We start from the raw sequence: 21195 nt of genomic DNA, 5'->3' as shown, positions 1-21195 counted from the left end.
CGGGATAGGAAGTTCACTAATGACGCATCATCACGTCTCAACTACTCAACTCATTAACTTCAAATTTTTCGTATAGATTTTTAATTTACCAAGGATTGTTAAAGACGTAGTTCTAATTTTTCAATATTTCAGTAGGTCAAGTTTTCAGTTTGTCAAGTTTTAAATTAGAACGGACGCATCATCACGTCTCTACTACTCAACTGATTAACTTCAAATTTTGCGTATAGATTCTTAACTTACCGAGGATGGTTATAGACGTATTTCTAATTCTTCAAGATTTCAGTACATCAAGTTTTAAATTAGATCCTTGTGGAGCACGGGTTACCTGATAGTCATTAATAATATTGTAACTGTCTGTAAGTGTAATCATCTCGACTATCATGGTACCTACTTCCAGATTTTAAGTTGGTTCCTTTATAGAGATACATTATTGAATGAATGAGAAATTTGTACTAAATTAAAATTAAGAGCTTAAAAGGACAATATAATGTACTGAAAAGCATCTTATAGCTGGAGACATCTTGCCAGTTTGTAATTTACAGCTAAATAGCGGTGCTCTGCCAATAAAATACATAAGAATAAATAAGTGCTATAAACTATGCACTAGAGTAGAATTTGTGCTATATGGAGCAAAACATTCACTAAAACTTAGTCTATGAGACTGTGCTAGGGTTCAATGAATGTCTAAGGCTAGCCACACACCGATTAGACAAGACAAGACTAGTCACGTTTAGTCACAATACTTCACATAGTTGCTTATGGAGTCATGTCTAATTGCAATGGGTAGTCAGTGTCTGTTGCGTCATAAGCAACTATGTGAAGTAATGTGACTAAACGTGTCTAGTCTTGTGTTGACTAATCGGTGTGTTACCAGCCTTAGGCTAGGCGCACACCAGTTAGTCAAGACAAGACATGATCAGACACGTCTAGTCACAATACTTCACATAGCTGCTTTTGACGCAACTCACACTGATTAGTCATTGCAATTAGACATGTCTTCCTAAGCAACTGTGTGAAGTATTGTGACTCAACGTGTCTGATCATGTCTTGTCTTGTCTTGACTAACTGTTGTTATTTTTGACGGTGTTAGTTTAACATGATCAGACACGTTGAGTCACAATACTTCATATAGATATGCTTGTGACGCAAAACACACTGATTAGTCATTACAATTAGACATGACTCCATAAGCAATTGTGTGAAGTATTGTGACTAAACGTGACTAGTCTTGTCTTGACTAACCGGTGTACGCCCAGCCTTATAAGTGCAATATAACTTGAATTAGAATGCTAGAATGAATAATAGATAAATTATAAATAAATTGTTATGATACTTTTGATAAATTTAGAATTTTTCAAACAATATATCGCTGTGTGTTAATAATGACCAAATGAAGCGCTGTACATTATTATAAAAATAGACAAGAATGCAAGAAATCGTTGAAACTGACAACTTGCGTAAGAGAAAGAACCACATCACATTAGAATTATTAAGTTTCGGTACAGGACTGATCAATTAATCTATCCCGATTAATTATTTCCCAAAGACAAAATACAAAAAAGGCTACTAATGAATGTACTCACTGATATGAAATTCATACTACTTTTTGTGTAGTTGAGAAGTTGATATTGTGGTAATTATTTCTAATCTTTTTCATTCAAAATTCATACTAACTGCAATTAAGAATATGTTAATAATGCGTGAGATAATGAGTGGAATTAAAAAGAATGTTTAAACTTGTTGAGAACAAATGGAGAAAATGAAAGTTTTTATTTTGGAGTAAAATCCGGGACCAAGGAATTGATTGGTATGCTGATGAGATACTAAGGCTCAACTCACACTTGCGCGACTCAGGTCGAGAGGAGACTCGACTCTAGTTGAGAGCATGTGTTTCCAATTGGTGACACTCAGACCAGTCGATTCTAGTCTCCGTGACGTCACACATTTGAAAACACATGCTCTCGACTAGAGTCGAGTCTCTTCTCGACCTGAGTCGCGTAAGTGTGAGTTTAGCCTAAGATTTTGAAGTAGTGCTGCTGATGGACTTATTTATGAATGTGTTGATAAAATGAGGAATGCAATGTATTTCGGTTAAAAGACCAAAGAGAAAGATAGCCAATTTAAAACTTTCAAATTAATAGATCTATGTATTTAATTAATTAAAATAGGTTGATATTTAAAATTTAAAAATAAATAATATTGTGCCTATATTTTGTATTATAATTTTAATTTTTGCTTTGCAATAAATGTCCCAATTATACAATTGTAACTTAGAACATAGAATATTGTCTATCACTGTTATGGAAAAACTTATTAATGTTCAACGATTAGTTATGCTGTTCCTGTAAAGCTGTTTATATAATTGCCTATATAATGTTGTTTAAGATGCTTATAAAATTAATTATGAATAGGAGTATACTCATCTAATTTTATTTGAATGTTTTAAAATATTGATATTAAAGAAATATTTCTTGAGATCTGATAAACTAAGAAGCTGTTCAAAATATACTCACTTTGATGGACTTTCTACTGATCCTATTATAATACACAATAATTATTTAGTATTTTATCGTATTTTATAATTCAGTGTGCCGGTTGCACAAAAACCGGTTGAATTTTAATCCTGATTAATTTCATGAGAACCAATCAGAGAAGCCGTCTTTTCAAAAACGCCTTCTCTGATTGGTTCCCGTTAAATTAATCACGATTAAAGTTTAACTGCTTTTGTGCAACCGGGCCTAAGTCTCTATAGTAGGTATCAAAATAGTTTTTATTCTTGTCTCACTATTCTTAAGCTATTTTAAGTAAATTATTAGTGTACAGAAATTATTTCTTATGATGTATTTTTATCACATTCCATTACTTATGATTTGTGTATGTATTTTATAAAAATAAAATATATTATTGTTGAATTGATTGTGTTGAAATTATCTATTTAATTCTATATGCAGTAACTTGTATTATTGACCTTGTTTGGCTAGTACATAATATTGTTATTTAGTTTATTAATTATTTTGATATTTAATTTACATTCTATAATACATTTTATATATACATTCAATATCTTCATATTGATTTATAGTTTTATAAAATAAGTGAATAATTGGCAACTAAATCATTTAATTGAAATTAACGTTATAATACAAAACTGAACAACCATGCCAAAAAACGTTCCAGCTTGACGCTGTGTGTCACTTGTCATTAACCCACCATGACCCAGTTTCCTATTTATTGCAAAGAGAGATGCTTGCTTGATAACACAAAAATTCAACGTTTTCATGATAAAAATTATTTTAATTAAGTTGAAATGGTCACATTTTTATTCTATTCATTATTTAATGAGATTAATTTTATTTAAAATTTCTGTTAGAAAACTTCAATTTTAGTGCAATTTTACGTTGTTGGGTTGGTACTGGTTCTTGAAACAAAAAACTTTTTGCATTTTGACTGTTATCTTTGATATTGCTATCTTCAAATAATATAAATAAGTTTTAGTTAGAAAAAAGTTGTTGTAAAGTCTAATTTGTAGTTGAATTAATTCCTCATTCAATTATGATCCTAGGATTGTATGTATGAAATTATATGTTTCACGCAATTAAACAAAGTTTCCTAACCCTCAATAACCGTCTTAGGTATGAGCATTTTATTTTAAATGATTATGATTTATTATTATTATTTGAGCTGAAATTAGTAATTAAAAATGTATTAATAGTTATTCTAAACTCAACTTTACATTATATTTTTGATTAAGGTAATTTCAAAAACCCGAAATGTATTCTATACGGTACCGTACCTACTTTAACTTAACCTGTTGTCATGGCTGATTATACCGGTACCGTACTGGTTTAATGGTAGGTACAATGATTAAAAAAAATAATTTACAATTAAATTTCAACATATAGAATACATATCGAGTTGAATTAAAAAAAAACTTTACAATTATAATTTTGCTTTCAAGAAGACCATAGATTTGTTTGTCTAACAGCTTCTATTGTGAAAACACTGGAATTTTGTCAAAAAATATCATTTATATATTATTCATTATGGATAGATATCACAATATTTCACCTACTACAACAGTATATGAAGCTTCTATTGCTTCGATCTTGATCTGAAAGCAAGATATTCATAATCGTTCAGAAATGCTTTTAGATGTGTAGGTTGTGAGCTAATTTCTAAACATTAAGTAAATATTCAAACGTTGGATTTGGAAAAAATGGTCTATAATGGTGCATGAAACACAATTATTACCATCATGTCATCTACCCCTTCACCACACAGTAGTATTGGTCATAGGTAGGATCAGAAAGCCCCATCGTAAAGCCAGGAACACTCATAGTCATTCATCTTTCCGATCCTACTCATACCCGATATTTCTGTGCAGTGGAGGACTAGTGACGTTGGGACGGTTCACATAACGGACATTTGTGGCATGCATCATTCTATAGTGAGGAGGTACACGTTATAATGGCAGTGGAGAAAGATAGGAGAACAACGTTGCCTATCCTCTGTCTTGTCAATGTCTTCTATAGACAGTGGCTGATACTGGTTTATTGATGTAATATTTTTAAATGTATGAATTCAGGGCTACTTTCTTGTATTTATAAAATAAAATTATAGTACCCTTTAAATTTAATAAAACAAGAATACAAATTGTAATATAATTTATTATATAATTATTTTTTATTAAGCTAGAAAATTATATTTTTCAATAATTTCATAATGAATTTTCTTGATTAAGATGAAATATTTTGTTAATTGATTATTAATTCTAAATTGTTAAAGACGACCTGGCAACAGAGCAAAAAGCGAGAAAGAGATAGCGCTATCTGCTTTGTTGAATGATAGACAATTATAGCAATACCATTATAACGTGGACATCACTATAGACTGTTTTTATCCGTGATCTGAACGAAGCATGATAGGTGTGTCCCTGGCTTTAAGGGCTTGAGTCGAACGCACACATCAGCTGATAGATGTATGCAGACGTAAGAAAACATATGGAGACAGACGGACACGGACGTCTGTGTGTGCGTTGCGACATTTGAACATCTGAAGAGGGAGGTTTACTTTGTCTGCCTGCTGATGTGTGCCTTTGCCTGATACTGCATTTGGTGGGATGTTGTGAAATTTATCCATAATGAAACACTAGAATATGTCTAATAATAACATGCATTTATTGAAAAGTTACATACATTTTTCAACACCTATGATTTAGAATCAACTCACACTTACGCGACTCAGGTCGAGAAGAGACTTGACTCTAGTGGAGAGCATGTGTTTCCAAATGGTGACACTCAGACCAGTCGATTCTAGTCTCCGCGACGTCACCCATTTGGAAACACATGCTCTCCACTAGAGTCGAGTCTCTTCTCGACCTGAGTCGCGTAAGTATGAGTTGAGCCTTAGTTTAGTTTATCTTTATTCTTCACCAAAGTCTATTGACTGTGTCAAATTAGTGCTTTGGTGTCGTGAGGTGAACAAAGTATGAGGCGCCTACACCTCAGAAAGACTACCTTAAATGCTGGCATAAATCCTGAAAAACAGGCACAAGTCCAAATCTTCTCATCTTCCTCAATTTAGTTTATTAAATTGTCCGAAGTAGCGTCAGGGTGTGATCACATTAAATACGTACGGTATATGTGCAAGTGAAAACTTGGTATGCATAACCAAGCACGCAGATAAGAAACAAAATGTGGAAAGAGCAATAGGAACACTCACACTGAACGCGTGCACTTGCTGGTTGCGTTCCGTGTGAGTAGCTATAAATTGCAAGTCACAACGTGTTTCAATGGCACTGTTCAAATTTTATTTTTCGGCTCATGCATGGTTCGACTTGCACCTGCACAGACACGCATCCAATGTGTGATCGTACCCTTACACTTCAGTACTCCCTGAACAGTGCTCCCTGCAACAGCCTACTTGATACTTGAAGTTCTCCCACTGGAAGTGCGTTTGCGCCGTGGTCGTCAGATTATTCATCATGATATTGCTCAATGTCCTTTTCATGGTTCCTGGTGTCGATGTGGTGAGATTCTTTCCTCAAAGTACTCTTGTAGACTATGATATGGTCTTTTTGTGAGGAAAGTCTAGATAGCCTTGCGCTATCCACCCACATACCTGGTTTTTGTAATTGAAAGATCTATTTTTTTATATTGTTAGGTGTATATGCATTCAATGTGATCACACCACAAAATGCTTTCCACATTTTTTCACGTAAACAAATTTTTACTTTCACAAGACAGGAAATTTCATAATTTTGGTTAAATAATTGTTTGAAACTCATATTTCAGAACCGATGGACGATGATGGCGATAGTGACTTGTATTTGGAAGACGTTGTCGATGGATATCACGGCAGGAAATGCGTCTTCAGTTTGTGGATTTGCGACGTTCACAACATGATTTACGTTAAGAAGTTGAAAAAGTACTACTTCCAAGGATGGCATGTTCCCAATGTAAAGGTTTTCGGCCATATCCTCTCAGCTGTGCCTTTCGGTAATAGCTCCAAAACCTACAGGTATGTTTGAGTACTATCGCATAGAGAAAAGATAGCATAAGAAGATATCTAATATCTCGATCAAAAACCAGGTCTTTCCTGGATAGATCGCGGCAGTCGATATATTTCAACATGAGAAATAAAAAAAAAACTGGTCAAACAGACCACACTTTACTTGATCATGATGGCAGTGTTACAGATCACTATAGAGAGGTCCACGTTATAATGGCAGTGTTTGATTAGCAATTGTATTGCTATCCTTTTCTATCATTCAACAAAGTGGATAGCGCTATCTCTTTCTCGCTTTGCTCTGTTCCCAGATCGTCGTTTAACAATGTAGAAATAATAATAAATTAACAATATATTTCATCTTGATTATGTAAATTCTTATTAAATTATTGTGAAATATAAACTCTTGCCTAATAAAATATAATTGATTATTTTAAAAGAAATTAACAGTTAATATTACATCGATGACCCTGTATCAGCTACCATCTATAGAAGGCATAGACAAGACAGATGATCGGCAACGTTGTTCTTCTATCTTTCTCCACTACCATTATAACGTGGACCTCACTATACAATTTTGATTGTGAACTATTAGGCTCAACTCACACTTACGCGACTTAGGTCGAGAAGAGACTCGACTCTAGTGGAGAGCATGTGTTTTCAAATGGTGACGTCGCGCGGAGACTAGAATCGACTTGACTGAGTATCACCATTTGGAAACACAAATGCTCTCGACTAGAGTCGAGTCTCTTCTCCACCTGAGTCGCGTAAGTGAGAGTTGAGCCTTACATGTATGATCCAGGATTTGACCTGATAACTGGCTTAGTCCTGAAGCATCTACCAAGGAAAGCACTCATCAAGCTAACAAACATCCTGAATGCTTCATTCAGACTCAGATTTGTACCAGGAGTCTGGAAAGTAGCTGAAGTTATAATGTTACTCAAGCCAGGAAAAGAACCACATGAAGTTGCTTCATACAGACCAATTTCATTGTTACCTGTGTTATCAAAGTTGTTTGAGGATATTATTGAGTAGACTCAAGCCAATAATTGAGAGAAAGCAATTAATTCCTAATCATCAATTTGGTTTCAGAAAAAAACACTCCACAATTGATCAAGTACATAGGATAGTTAATATAATAGAGAAGAGCTTGGAAGAAAAAAAGGTTTGTTCAGCAGTTTTTCTCGACATAGGGCAAGCTTTTGACAAAGTATGGCATGAGGGACTTCTTTATAAACTGAAGAAAATGCTTCCTAAGCAATTTACAGAAATATTGCAATCATATTTGACAGGAAGGTACTTTAGAGTCAAATATGAAGATTCATATTCTGATCTAAGAGAGATAAAAGCAGGAGTTCCGCAAGGAAGTGTTTTAGGACCAGTCCTTTATCTTCTCTTCACTAGTGATATCCCTAATTTGGAGGAGAATACCACAGCCACGTTCGCAGATGACACCGCCCTACTAGCAGTAGACAGTGATGTTGGTATTGCAACAGCGAAGCTTCAGAGATCTGTCAACAAGATACACGACTGGACCAAAAAGTGGAGAATGAAGCTCAATGAGGAAAAGTCGATTCATGTTAACTTCACCAACAAGAGAGCTGTGTACCTTCCAATCAACATCAATGGAATTAATATACCACATGAAAATCAAGCTAAATACCTAGGTATGACTCTTGATGCTAAGCTTCGCTGGAAAGAGCATGTCAAAAAGAAAAAAGAAGAACTGAACATAAAATACAATAAATTCTACTGGCTTATTGGAAGAAACTCATCACTTTCAATACCAAACAAATTGCTCCTCTACAAGCAGATCTTCAAACCTGTTTGGACCTATGGAATACAACTATGGGGCTGCACCAAACAGAGCAACGCCACCATCATACAAAGATTCCAGAACAAGGTGCTCCGAAACATCGTTGATGCTCCCTGGTATGTGCGGAACAGCGACATCCATAGGGACCTGGGAGTCAACATGGTATCCTGTGAGATTCAAAGGTATGCAGTAAGTCATGAAGAACGGCTCCACCAACACACGAACGTCGAAGCAATCCAGCTGCTAGACAACGGAGGGTTGGTGCGGAGACTGAAAAGAAGGAAACCATTTGAATTGGTGTGCAGTGAAAGTGGTGTCTAGTGAAAAAGCAGAGCATTGATTGAGTGAAATCTAGCTTAAGTAGTACAGTTAATAGATGTACATAATAATTATTAGTAGGTAGCAGTAAGAAATTCTAAAGAGAGTTTCACTGTAGTCCATATTATATACAATTAGTAAATTAGGTTTGATAAAATTTGCTCATTAGTCTCAAGACTATATAGCAATAGTAATGTGATACATGTATGATACTGAATCTTTTTCTGCTTTTTGTAAATTAATGTTGTCATTTATTTGGCAATGAATTTGATTCAATCTATTGAAACTGAATGCTTTCTCATGTTTGTGAATTTATGTTGTTTATTGATTTGGCAATGACTTCATTTGATTTTTTTCTCATGTTTGTAAATTTATGTTGTTTATTGACTTGGCAATGTTTTAATTTGATTCCAGGTATGAAGTGGATGATGGCACAGGAAAGATAATCTGCATCTACAATCACGACTGGCAACTGAATTCTCTCACCAATCAAGTCATCGATAAAGTAGTTGCTGCCAATATGGAAAAAAATGCTAGCAATCACAGACAAGCAACAGGAGTAAAAAGATTGAAAGTTGCTCATAATATTGCAACAAACGTAAGCAATCACAGACAAGTAAATGGAGTACCAAGTTTGAAAGTTGGTTCTAATATGGCGTCAGCTGTAAGTAATCACAGACAAGCAACAAGTTGTCTAGTTGCTTCTAATATGGCAACAGATGTAAGAAATCACATGCAAGCAACTGGACTACCAAATTGTAAAGTTGCTTCTAATATGGCAACAGATGTAAGAAATCACACGCAAGCAACTGGAGTACCAAATTGTAAAGTTGCTTCTAATATGGCAACAGATGTAAGCAATCACACACAAGTAACAACAGGTGAAGTTGTATCTAATATGGCAACAGATGTAAGAAATCACACACAAGCAACAGGTGCAACAAGTTGTCTAGTTACTTCTAACATGACAACAGATGCAAGCAATTACAGACAAGCAACAGGAGTAACAAGCTGTGAAGTTGCTTCTAATATGGCGACAGATGTAAGCAATCAAAGACAAGCAACAGCATGTGAAATTGCTTCTAATATCGCAACACATGTTAGCAATCACACACAAGCAACAGGAGTAACAAGTTTTGAAGATATATCTAATATGGCAACAGATGTAAGAAATCAAGCAACACTATGTGAAGTTGCTTCTAATATGGAGACAGATGTAAGCAATCACACACAAGTAACAGGAGTAACAAGTTATGAAGTCGCTTCTAACATGTCAACAGATACAAGCAATTACATACAAGCAACAGGGGTACCAAGTTTGAAAGTTGCTTCTAACATAGCGACAGATGCAAGCAATCTCACACAAGTAACTGGAGGAAGAAGTTGTGAAGTTGCTTCCAACATGGCAACAGATGTAAGTAATCAGAGACAAGCAACAAGTTGTAGAGTTGCTTCTAATATGGCAACAGATGTAAGCAATCACACACAAGCAAGTTGTTCAGTTGCTTCCAATATGGCAACAGATGTAAGAAATCACACAGGGGTAACAAGTTGTTCAGTTGTTTCTAATATGGCAACAGATGCAAGCAATCACACCCAAGTAACAAGTCATGAAGTTGCTTCTAACATGGCAACAGATGTAACCAATTACAGACCATACGCTGCTAGTAGTACAGATGAGGCTAGGAAAAGATTGATGGATTTTCTGAGCGAAAGAGTTGCAAGGGGAGGTGCCAAGGTAAGGAGTTTAATTAAGCAGGGCGATGTTGTCGTCTTCACCGGCACAGTTCACAACTACAGCGGTGAGCGGGAGATCTGGGCCAAACAAGTGAAGCGGGTCACCTGTCTGGACGAAGAGACCGGCCTCATCTTGCAGTACAACGAGCTCTACAAACGATACATGGAGAGAGCTCAGAAACAGATGGCTAGAATCAGCGAAATCAAGAAGAAGGCCAAGTGACACCGACGCATGTAAGTGAATTTCAAGTGTTTTATATTTTAGTGTCCCACTTACAATCAACCATATTTATTATATAATAAACAAATATTTTATTCACTTCGAGGATAATATAATATTACAATTATTTCAACTTCATTAGAACTCTACAAATGAAAATAAAATGGAAGTTGCATTTGATCAAATGCTAATTAATGAATAATTATTATCAAACGAAATTCCAATTAAATGCTGTAATTCACCCCGAAGACTTCTGCTACTGCAAATATTGACAACATGGTAAACAGCTAGATGGAAATTCGATGAGAGCTACTATTCAAAAATTATTTGTCAGCCCGGGAATCGAGCCCGGTTCGATAATTTTTGTATAGTAGCGCTCATCGAATTTCCATCTAGCTGTTTACCTTGTGGTCAATATTTGCAGTAGTAGAAGTCTTCGGGGTGATTTACAGCATTTAATTGGAATTTCGTATGATAATAATTATTCATTAGAACTTCCAACACACGAAAAGGTAACAACCAAAGACCATACTAGATTATACATGAAATTTGCAACAAAAAATGCACGGTAAATTTTCTTATATCGCCCTTAGATTTCAAGATACATGCACATAGATTTTTCGATATTTTTTTAAATCTTCAATAACTAGAGAACTAACAAACTAAATCCAATTCTAAAGATATGGTTGGAAAGAGGAAGAAATTTCCAATAAGTTTCATATAATGTGTTCCTTTGTTTGACGGTTTTGAACTTTTTAAGAGGATTCGAACTGTTTGAAATAAGGCTTTGAAATTGACGGATGAACTTTTTTCAACTTTGAGCGTTCATAACAAGTTGAAGAACGTCAAACAAAGGAAAAAAATTATATGAATCTCATTGGAAATATTTCATATCCCTTGTATTTTTTGAAGTTATACACAATAAGCTCCGGTTGACGTGTAGGGTTCTTCGACCCTTTGAATCCTTGAAACCGTCCCTTCAAATATTCGATCATTCAGAATTACACAACTTACAGAAAAGTACCACAGGCTTATAAACCCAAAACGGTTCCAATTCTAATTTATACAACAGTCCAAATTAATGTAGTTAGGTTATGTATCACTTAAATATTCTTCAATTTACAATTCAAACATAACAAGATACATAACACGATATAATAATAATAATATAAATTAAACTATTTTTATATCTGGATATTGAAACTATGTTTTTTTAATTTTTCGAGATGCGGCTAGTTATAAAATATTCTATTATTGTTTGATGTCCGTTTTTACACTTCCTCGACGACACGTCACAACAGAACAACGACATGACAGAAAAGGAAGCTCTCCGATTGGCTGATTAGATTGATGTATTGAGAATCAACCAATCGGAGAGCTTTCTATTTTGTCGTGTCGTGTCGTGCCGTCCCGGAATCGGTAAGTGTGAAAATGATCATTGGCTGAGAATCAGCTGTTGGTGAGAATTAGCCAATCGCAGGACATTCAGGGTGTCGTTTCGGCGAGAAATGACTTCATTTCGTTGAGTGTGAAAACGGGCTTTGATGATAGATTACCGTTGTTTTTTCTCAATTATCACTCGAGTTAATGAGCTGTGTTTGATTTCCAGGTTGTTTTCTGAAGTCGACCATTATGGTCCTGGAAAATAATATAATATGATGTGAAACAATTTCTCCAACTCTCAGATGTAACTGGTATTATTAAGCGCTTGATAGCTGATTGTAAGTTAGCCATAAGACTTCAAATTCAAAATCAAATTTATTTCACACCCATAAATGCATATACAGAAACCAAATAGTGTCTAGCATGACAAATACAACTAAAATTCAACTAAAATTTAATAATAGATTGTAGGTGAAAAAGCCACTGGCATAATATAACTCTTGTTCGCCACTTATTCTTCTATCTTTTCATAGACTGTTCTCTAAGGCTCAACTCACACTAACGCGACTCAGGTCGAGAAAAGACTCGACTGTAGTCGAGAGCATATGTCCCCAACTGGTGAAACTCAGGCCAGTCGACTCTAATCTCCGCGACTGTCACCATTTGAAAACACATGCTCTCGACTAGAGTCGAGTCTCTTCTCGACCTGAGTAGCTGAGTAGATGTGTGTATACACATGTTTATCATGCATGTCCTATCGTTTTAGTGGCCAGCATAAAATAGCATTTTCATCTCAGGGCTCGGCACAAAGAGAGTGTTATACGATCCTATAAGTTTCTATAGAAATCTTGGATCCCATACACTAGATACTTATAGGATAGCAAATAATAGGATATTATAATACTAAGTGCCGTTTGCTCAGTGTCAGTTTAAACTAAATTTCATCCTAAACTGGATTAAATCTATATCGAGTCTCATTTGTATTTCATCGAGTGTCATGTGATTCATTTTGAGTTTAAGCCTACAGCTGATTGAATTCAGTTTAAGCTTTCATTGTGCAAACGGCCCTAAAAGGATATTGAAAGTATTCTGTCATGAAACAGAGTAATTCTTGATTGAACCAAGTTTTTATTTATGAATCTTGGTTAATTTTTATGGTGCACTTTTGTGAGATTTACTTTCAACTATCTCTTTAATAATATCAAGGCAGTTAAATAGTTATTTCAACTATAGTCGTTATTTAATTCATGATGCAAGCGAATTTTATAAAATGAAAGTAAAAGGTTATTCTTAATATAGTCGTTAGCTGAACATTTAGCTTGACATTCATACTACAAGCGAGTTCAATAAAATAGATTACTGTGGCCCGGTTGCACACATAGAAAATAGGTAGAATTTTAATCGTGATTAATTTCATAAGAACCAATCAGAGAAGGCTTTTTCAAAAAACAGCTTCTCTGATTGGTCCTCGTCAAATTAATCACGGTTAAAATTTAACCGGCTTTTGTGCAACCGGTCCCGTGTGTTTTTCATATTCGTGAATAAAGAGTTCATTCTGTTTCAGTTTATTAAACTTTACAATCATTCTCGTCTCAACAACAATTGTCTGTCAAATACCAACTTGATATTGGACTGTGTCTATTTTTCATGAACTTGTAACTAGAAGAATTTTTCTTATTTACAGTGTATTCAAATCCTATTGAAAGGTTGTGGAGAACCTGACTTCAAAGGAGTATCCTACCTACCTAGGAACTCACTGCTACCTGGAATCTTGAATCTCAAAGTCATCTGTTATTCTATGAGGTTAGTTTCAAATTGTCATGACTTCTAGATCTTTCCACAATTTTTTGTGAATCATTGCCTGTATTTCAATCTATCTTCTACGATACTGTAAAGCACGCACTGTACACGGGGACAATAGTAGTCACCTTCCACTATAGTGAGGTCCACGTTATAATGACAGTGGAGAAAGATAGAAAAACAGTGCTACCGATTCTCTACCTTGTCACTGCCTTTTATACAGGATAGCTAATAAAATCACTTCACTTATATGGGGCTACTTTTGTACGAATTAGTAAAAACAATATAAAAACTTTTAGTACCCTTTATTAAAAACTTTGAAATATTTTAACGACTATTTTCGACAAATAGGTCATTTTCAAGTTCTTGTAGTAAAAAACTACAAGTTTTTATATTGTTTTTATTAATAGGATAGCTGATATCTGTTGTAGGCTCTGCTATATCTGATATAGTGCTGATATCTGATAACTGTTCATCCTTGTTCAAAATAATCAATCATATATGTTATATGTGAAGAAAATATATTTCTAAATGATTTAAAAATAAATTTACATAATTGTGATTAGATATTTTGTCAATTATATTTCTACATTGTTGAAAAACTATGGCAACGTTGAGGAGCTAGAAGAGGATAGCTTTGAGATAGAGGACCTGCTTTGTCGAATGATAGACAAGGATAGCAACACCAATGTTAATCAAATACTGCAATAATAACGTGGACCTCACTATAGCTATCGCGGTAACACGAAAGCTGCTTAGCTAAATTCTGCCTGCCGAATTTAACTTTTGCATGCCAAGAGTTACTATTGATTTCTGCGTCCACTCCCTGATAATACCTTAGATAAAAGATAGCATAGGAAGAATCCCATGGCATGGGGCGTTTATTTTCCAAATTTCACTGTCAACTCAAGCCGATAGTCCTAGTAGTTGTTTTTGGGGAAGCTATGTGACGCTGGTAGTCTCTCATACTGTGCCGTTCTTACACTCTCACCTGGCAAAAACAGTAATAATAGATAGTAGTCGACAGTAATCGGCTTGAGTTAACAAGAAATTGGCTTGAAATTAGGAACCTAAACGACCTACAGCATGGGATATCTTCTAATGCTATCTTTTCTCTATGAAAATACTTTCATGCTCAGTCTCTTCCGGTGACTCCTCTATAACTTACTTATCATCTTTCCTTGCAAAATTAACTTCAACTTCCATTGATTTTGCGACCTAACCTCAATAACTTGTTTCACGTTGTGTTGAACAATCCTTTTTCTCTGTCTTTCCTATACTCTTCATGTTTTCTTAACTTGTTTTCCTTCTCTCACTGTCCTTCACTTAACCGCCATATAGATTGTAATAATGTGTTATTTAGCACCGTTTATATAGATTCATGTATAAGAAGACTAAGAAATTGTCAAAAACCACAGATTTATTGAAAGTTAGAAAGACCGGTTTCGGTTGTTACACCATTGTCAAACTCTGTTAAACGGTTTTCGAATAAGAGTTTATCAGAGATTGACAATGGTGTAACAACCGAAACCGGTCTTTCTAACTTTCAATAAATTTGTGGTTTTTGACAATTTCTTAGTTCTTCTTCTTATTCAATATGCATAATTACCACAATATCAACTTCTCAACTACACAAAAAGAGAATTATGTATAAATATGTTTGCTATTAATAAGCTTTTAAAACCTCTGCTATAATCTTTTCTCTTCAAGCATGTAATTTATGGTTTGACTTTGACTGGATAATGCTAAACAAGAATGCGTAAATATAATGCAACACTGCTAAGCTTTAAGAACGCTATTCACCCTTCTGTTTTGGGGCTACTTATTATTAAAACACAATAATAATAGTATGTGCAAACACATGTTATGTGTTTATTGCAATTATTTGCAATTAATACAAATTTATTATTTATTGCAACTATTTCAAATTCAAATACCTATTATTCAATAGACTATTCAAATACCCTTCATTTTATTGCAACCCTACTCATTTCAATGAAAATTTCTCTTGAAGAGTTGAAACTAGTAATGCTGTAATAAAATATGGGATACTTTATCATTTTTCATAGTTTTCATTTTTGTTTTGGACTGAAATTTTATCAAAATTGTACACGTGAAATTCTAACCTTATTTCGGACTTTTTCACCTATAAATTTGGAAGAAAAATAGCACAAGGACTATCTTATTATTTTATCTTTCAATGTTATTACATTAGTGTCATTTGCATTGTAAATAAATAAATATTGTGTTTTAAGAACGCCGTTGCTTATAACTGTGCGCTATAACTAGAGCTAGTTGCATACAATTCTGCTATGTAAAAAACAAGCTATAAGCAAGCTGCTAACTGTACTTTGAATGGAATAAGTAAAGACTAAGGCTCAACTCACACTTACGCGACTCGGGTCGATAAGAGACTGGACTCTAGTCGAGAGCATGTGTTTTCAAATGGTGACAGTCGCGGAGACTAGAATCGACTGGTCTGAATGTTTCCATTTGGAAACACATGCTCTCGACTACAGTCGAGTCTCTTCTCGGCCTGAGTCGCGTAAGTGTGAGTTGAGCCTTAAGTCGCAGCTGACCAAATATCGAGGTAGCCAATTGTGCGAAATTCAGACTCTCAAGTCCATGTGTCTGAATAATCAATGTTACAATATCACAGATCTGTCAAATTGGATGAATTCGGTTACATTAGCTTGAAATAGATAATCAGGGTGTGATCACATTGAATGCGTATATATTCAAGTGCACGTCAGATCATGCATGAGCCGAAAACTAAAATGTGGAAAGAGCTATTGAAACACGTTGTGACTTGCATGTAGCTGCAACCAGCAAGTGCACGCGTTCAGTGTGATTGTTCCTATTGCTCTTTCCACATTTTGTTTCTCATCTGCACGCTCGGTCATGCATAACCAAGCTTGCACTTGCACATAATACACATCCAATGTGATCTCACCCATAATTACACACAATTTGGCAACGGAGATATTTGGTCTACTGGTGGCTCTATAGTGAGGTCCACGTTATAATCTATACATGTTTCTCCTAACATTTTCAATTTTATTTATTTATTTATTTAATTACAATAAATAAAATATACTCCTGAAAATAATAAAAATAACAAAAAAGCAAACTACAAAACTGAATAAAGTTATAAAACTAAGCGTGATAAACTAAAAAAAAAAATTAACTAATAAACTAAAAACTAATAAAATAAAATAAAATAATAAAATGATAATAAAAATCTGAATAATATAAAGCGAATTTAGATAAAATTAATTGAAAAAAGAGATGCAAAAATAAAATCATTACTAATAAGAGGAAATTTATATAAATTTTATGAGAGATGAAGATGCTGATGATGATGATGTTGATGCTGGAGATGATTCTGACAATGAAGATGATGATGATGACTATGGAGACCAGGGTGAAGAGAAAAGAAGATTCAAAAAAAAGATAATAACCTACATAGAATTACCGGCGGAAAGATGGTGGGTATAGGGCTGCACAAGCTTTCTTGAACTGCAAAGTTGACAAATGAAATGGATCAAGATGAGCTCCACAAAGATTAAAAAGACACATCATACGATTAACTGGAGAATTATAGTGATTATTGGTTCTGCACTGAGGAAGCTGGAACCTAAAACTGGAACGCCGAGCCACTTGGGGGACATAGATGTTAAGCAAAGAAAGAAGGTAAGAAGAATCAATCCTTCCATTTAAAAGATTATACAGGAATACAAGCAATCTGCAGTTACGCGATGCCCCAAGGGATTGCATTTGAAACATTACTCTCAGATCAGAAGTTGGGTAATTGAAAGGACAAACTGCATTGAAGTGTTTAAAGTACAAAAATCTTAAAAATTTATTCTGGATTTTCTCAATCTCCACACTCTGAGAAACTAGATAAGGATGCCACACCTCGGAGCAATAATTGAGCAAACTTTTAACAGTATTTAAATAATGACAGTATTTGATCAACTTTGGTTTTACTATCCTTGTCTATCATTCGACATAGCCGGTGGTACTATCCTTTTATAGGTCCACAACGATGCCAATTATGTTTTTGACAGTGTAGATATATAATTAATTAATGCAGAGAATTGGCATCGCTATTCTTCTATCTTCATCTACTGCCATTATAACGTGGACCTCATTATAGAGTCAACTTATTTTAAGAGGCTACCAATACATCCAAAACATTTTAAACGTATTTTCAATACATTTAAAGCATTTTAAATGTGTTATAAACTTTAAGTAGGTAATTTAAATACATTTCAAATGAATATTTAAAGCTTTTGTTTAGTGCTTAGTTGTCTGTACACATCCCTCTCATTCATTGCCATCATTTCATTTTCAATTTTCCTTCATTCATTTCATTTTTCTCTTCTATTTTATTTCTCACACTTGGTTACTAGTAGGGAGGTAGTATTATAGTGCACTTTGATTCCTGTGTATGTTCTAATTCTTCACATTTCCAATCAGTTGAGTCTAATCATAGAGAAAAAATATCTCAAGGTTTAGGTCATTTATGTTCCAAATTCCACTGTTAACACAAGCCGATAGTCCTAATAGCTCTTTCTTGTGAAACTATGTGAAGCTGGTAGTCTCTCATACTGTGCCGTTCTTATACTCTCACCCCAACAAAACAGTAATAATCGACTGTAGTTGGCTTGATTTAACAGTGAAATTAGGAACATAAACGACGACATATACCATGGGATGTCTTATCTATCTTCTTATGCTATATTTTCTCTATGGTCTAGCTTAGAAGCACTAATAATTGGTATCTTCTCAACCAGTAGCATGGTATGATGGAGCACTCTAATATCTGTTCGTTCTAATTCTTCACATTTCTTACTAACTAGAGTCTAGCATGAAAGCAACAGTAGTTGGCATATCGCACACAAGAGCATGGGTGAAGAACGAAGACTAGAAAGTTGAAAACGATTCAAAGATCTAAAAGTTCCCCTGTCTATTTTACAGGAAGGATTGCGAGGCAGCCTTAGGAATCCTTAGCTGTTTTTATTAGGAAATCAAATCAAATAATTTATTTCATTATTAAAATATACATCCAAAAAATCAATATTTAAATAATACAATGTGGAAATATTCCCAAGGTTTAAAAACGAAATGTTGAAACGAGAATAGGTTACCCTCATAATTGAATTTATGATTTCAAACTTTCATCTTTTTTATTTTTGTCATCCATTTATTTTATCCATTCATTTTTTATATTTGTATATTTTGATTTATTCATTATTAAATTTCATGTTTTGTTTCAACCGTTTTATTTTTGTTTTCTCATTTAATTATTTATTTTATCCATTCATTGAATGGAATAGCAGCGTATTTACGTATTACTTGTAAATGAAAAAAACTATGAAAGTGTCAAAAAACCACAGATTTATTGATACTTAGAAAGACCGGTTTCGGTTATAAGACCATGTCAATCTCTGATAAACAGAGCAGTTTCTAAGTATCAATAAATCTGTGGTTTTTTGACAATTTCATAGTCTTTTTCATTTAATATGAATAATTACCACAATATCAACTTCTCAACTACACAAAAAGTGCATAGCAGCAGCGTATACGGTGAATTCGAATATAATACGAATTATATTCCATTAGGAATATAATTTATCGAAAATTGGAGGAAGGAACAATTATTTTTGGACGTATCTGATTCATTTTTTCTTTCTGATTATTATAATATGCTTGAATTTCAGGCATAATATTACATTATAGTATTGTTGATGCATTTGAATAAAGCTATTATAATTATTGAATATTGAAAATACAAATCCCTGAATAAACACTACAGATTTTTCACACTATGTACAGAGATATTGTGGAATTCTCCATATTAATGTGAAATAAAAGCGATACCTTATTGTCAATTCCACATAATTTATTTGAGTGAAACTAAAGTTTCAATGCACTAAGGCTCAACATCAGTGGTCTTCTTGTTTAGACTCTACCATCAGTCTCACCAAAAAAGACCACTGAAGATGATGCCTTAGTGCACTGAAACTTGAGTTAGGCTCAAATAAATTACAGTAGAACGTCAAAAATCCGGACCGTCAATAATCCGGATTCGTCTCTGGCAAGAAATAAAAATTTTACTGTGCGTTGTACACATGTTGCTGTAAATAAAACACGATACAGTGCTTTAAAAACGTGTTTTTAATGTATATACAGTACCTTATACTCTACCTACCAATAATTGAATACTGTATATGCAATTTTAACAGCTTTGTTTCTTGAATAGTGCGTGCTGACCGTTTTTTTAACGTAATTACGATAATCCGGATAATTTGATAATCCGGATGGGGTCCGGTCCCAATTAATCCGGATTATTGACGTTCTACTTTATGTGGAACTGACAATATCACTTTTATCTCACCTTACTACAGATTCTATTACATTCAGCTAATAATAATGTGATACCAGCTCAAAGTACATGAGTGTTGACAGTATTTAGCCTGTTGTACCTTCCTTTAAGTATTCCTTGTTATACATTATTAAGAGTCGGTTGCACGGAAAACCAATTGAATTTAACCACGGTAAAATAACATCATTGCGGTGACGTAAGATTCGTTCCGTTTGATGGTACCATTTTACGGCGGTTAAATTGAATCAAATTACTGTACAACTGGCCGTTAAATGACGTCAATGCTTTGACTTAAGATTCGTTCCGTTTGATGGCGTCATTTTACGGCGGTTAAATATAATTTAATTACTGTACAACTGGCCTTAATTGTGGCGGCGCGAACTGAAGCGAAGTGAGAAGTATCAAAAGCGAAGCACGGCTGTATTCCATTATATTCGAATTAATGAAGCTTTTGTATTGTAACAGCATTTAAAAGAGCAATTTATGTTGACATTCACTGCAAACTGTCGTTCATCAAGCTGGATTCGCATACACCAGTGGCAGTGAACTGTGAAAATATAATTCACACGAGCTCCAATTGGGCCATTCCCACTCGGCCCGGCCTAGTGAGTATGAATAATATCATAGAGAAAAGGTAGTAGCCTACAATAAAATATCCAATTTATCAGTTTATGTTCCAATTTTCAATGTTAACTCGAGCCGATAGTCCTAGTATTTCTTTTTCGTGAAGCTATGTGATGCTGGTTGTCTCTCATACTGGGCCTTTCACACGGCCAGAACAGTAATACTAGACACTAGTCGACTGTAATCGGTTTGAGTTAACAAAAGATTGGTTTGAAAATATTTGAACATAAACGACCTATATACTATGGGATATCTTCTTATGCTATATTTTCTCTATTGTATGATGATACCATTAGAACTTATGGGAATTATATTTTCACTGTCACTATTGTGTGCGAATCCAGGTTTAGTTGTTGAGTTGAAACATTGATTTCGCTCTCATAAGTGCTATTAGTTTAA

The 21195-nt window shown here is 34.3% G+C and overlaps 2 protein-coding genes across 7 annotated transcripts in view; both read left to right on the top strand.

Annotated features, from left to right (window-relative positions):
* Positions 1–21195, top strand: part of LOC111056978 — a 486313-nt gene that overhangs the window by 168703 nt on the left and 296415 nt on the right. The gene's annotated exons all lie outside the window — the stretch shown is intronic.
* Positions 6272–19073, top strand: LOC111046223. Of its 3 annotated transcripts, none has more exons than XM_039439624.1 (5): positions 6272–6519; positions 9056–10612; positions 12208–12319; positions 13666–13784; positions 18765–19073. In XM_039439624.1, exons 1-2 carry the CDS (start codon positions 6299–6301, stop codon positions 10599–10601), a joined length of 1767 nt encoding a protein of 588 aa, XP_039295558.1. In that variant the 5' UTR covers positions 6272–6298; the 3' UTR covers positions 10602–10612; positions 12208–12319; positions 13666–13784; positions 18765–19073. The 3 variants fall into 3 exon arrangements, with proteins under 3 accessions (XP_039295558.1, XP_039295560.1, XP_039295559.1); XM_039439626.1 differs by lacking the exon at positions 12208–12319 and having other exon boundaries at positions 9056–9360; positions 9427–10612; positions 18765–19068; XM_039439625.1 differs by lacking the exon at positions 12208–12319 and having other exon boundaries at positions 18765–19068.

Source organism: Nilaparvata lugens, chromosome 13, assembly GCF_014356525.2.
Source record: "Nilaparvata lugens isolate BPH chromosome 13, ASM1435652v1, whole genome shotgun sequence".
Lineage (NCBI taxonomy): Eukaryota > Metazoa > Arthropoda > Insecta > Hemiptera > Delphacidae > Nilaparvata > Nilaparvata lugens.
The sequence above is the reverse complement of the archived record's forward strand: the minus strand, read 5'-3'. Positions and strand labels throughout refer to the sequence as shown.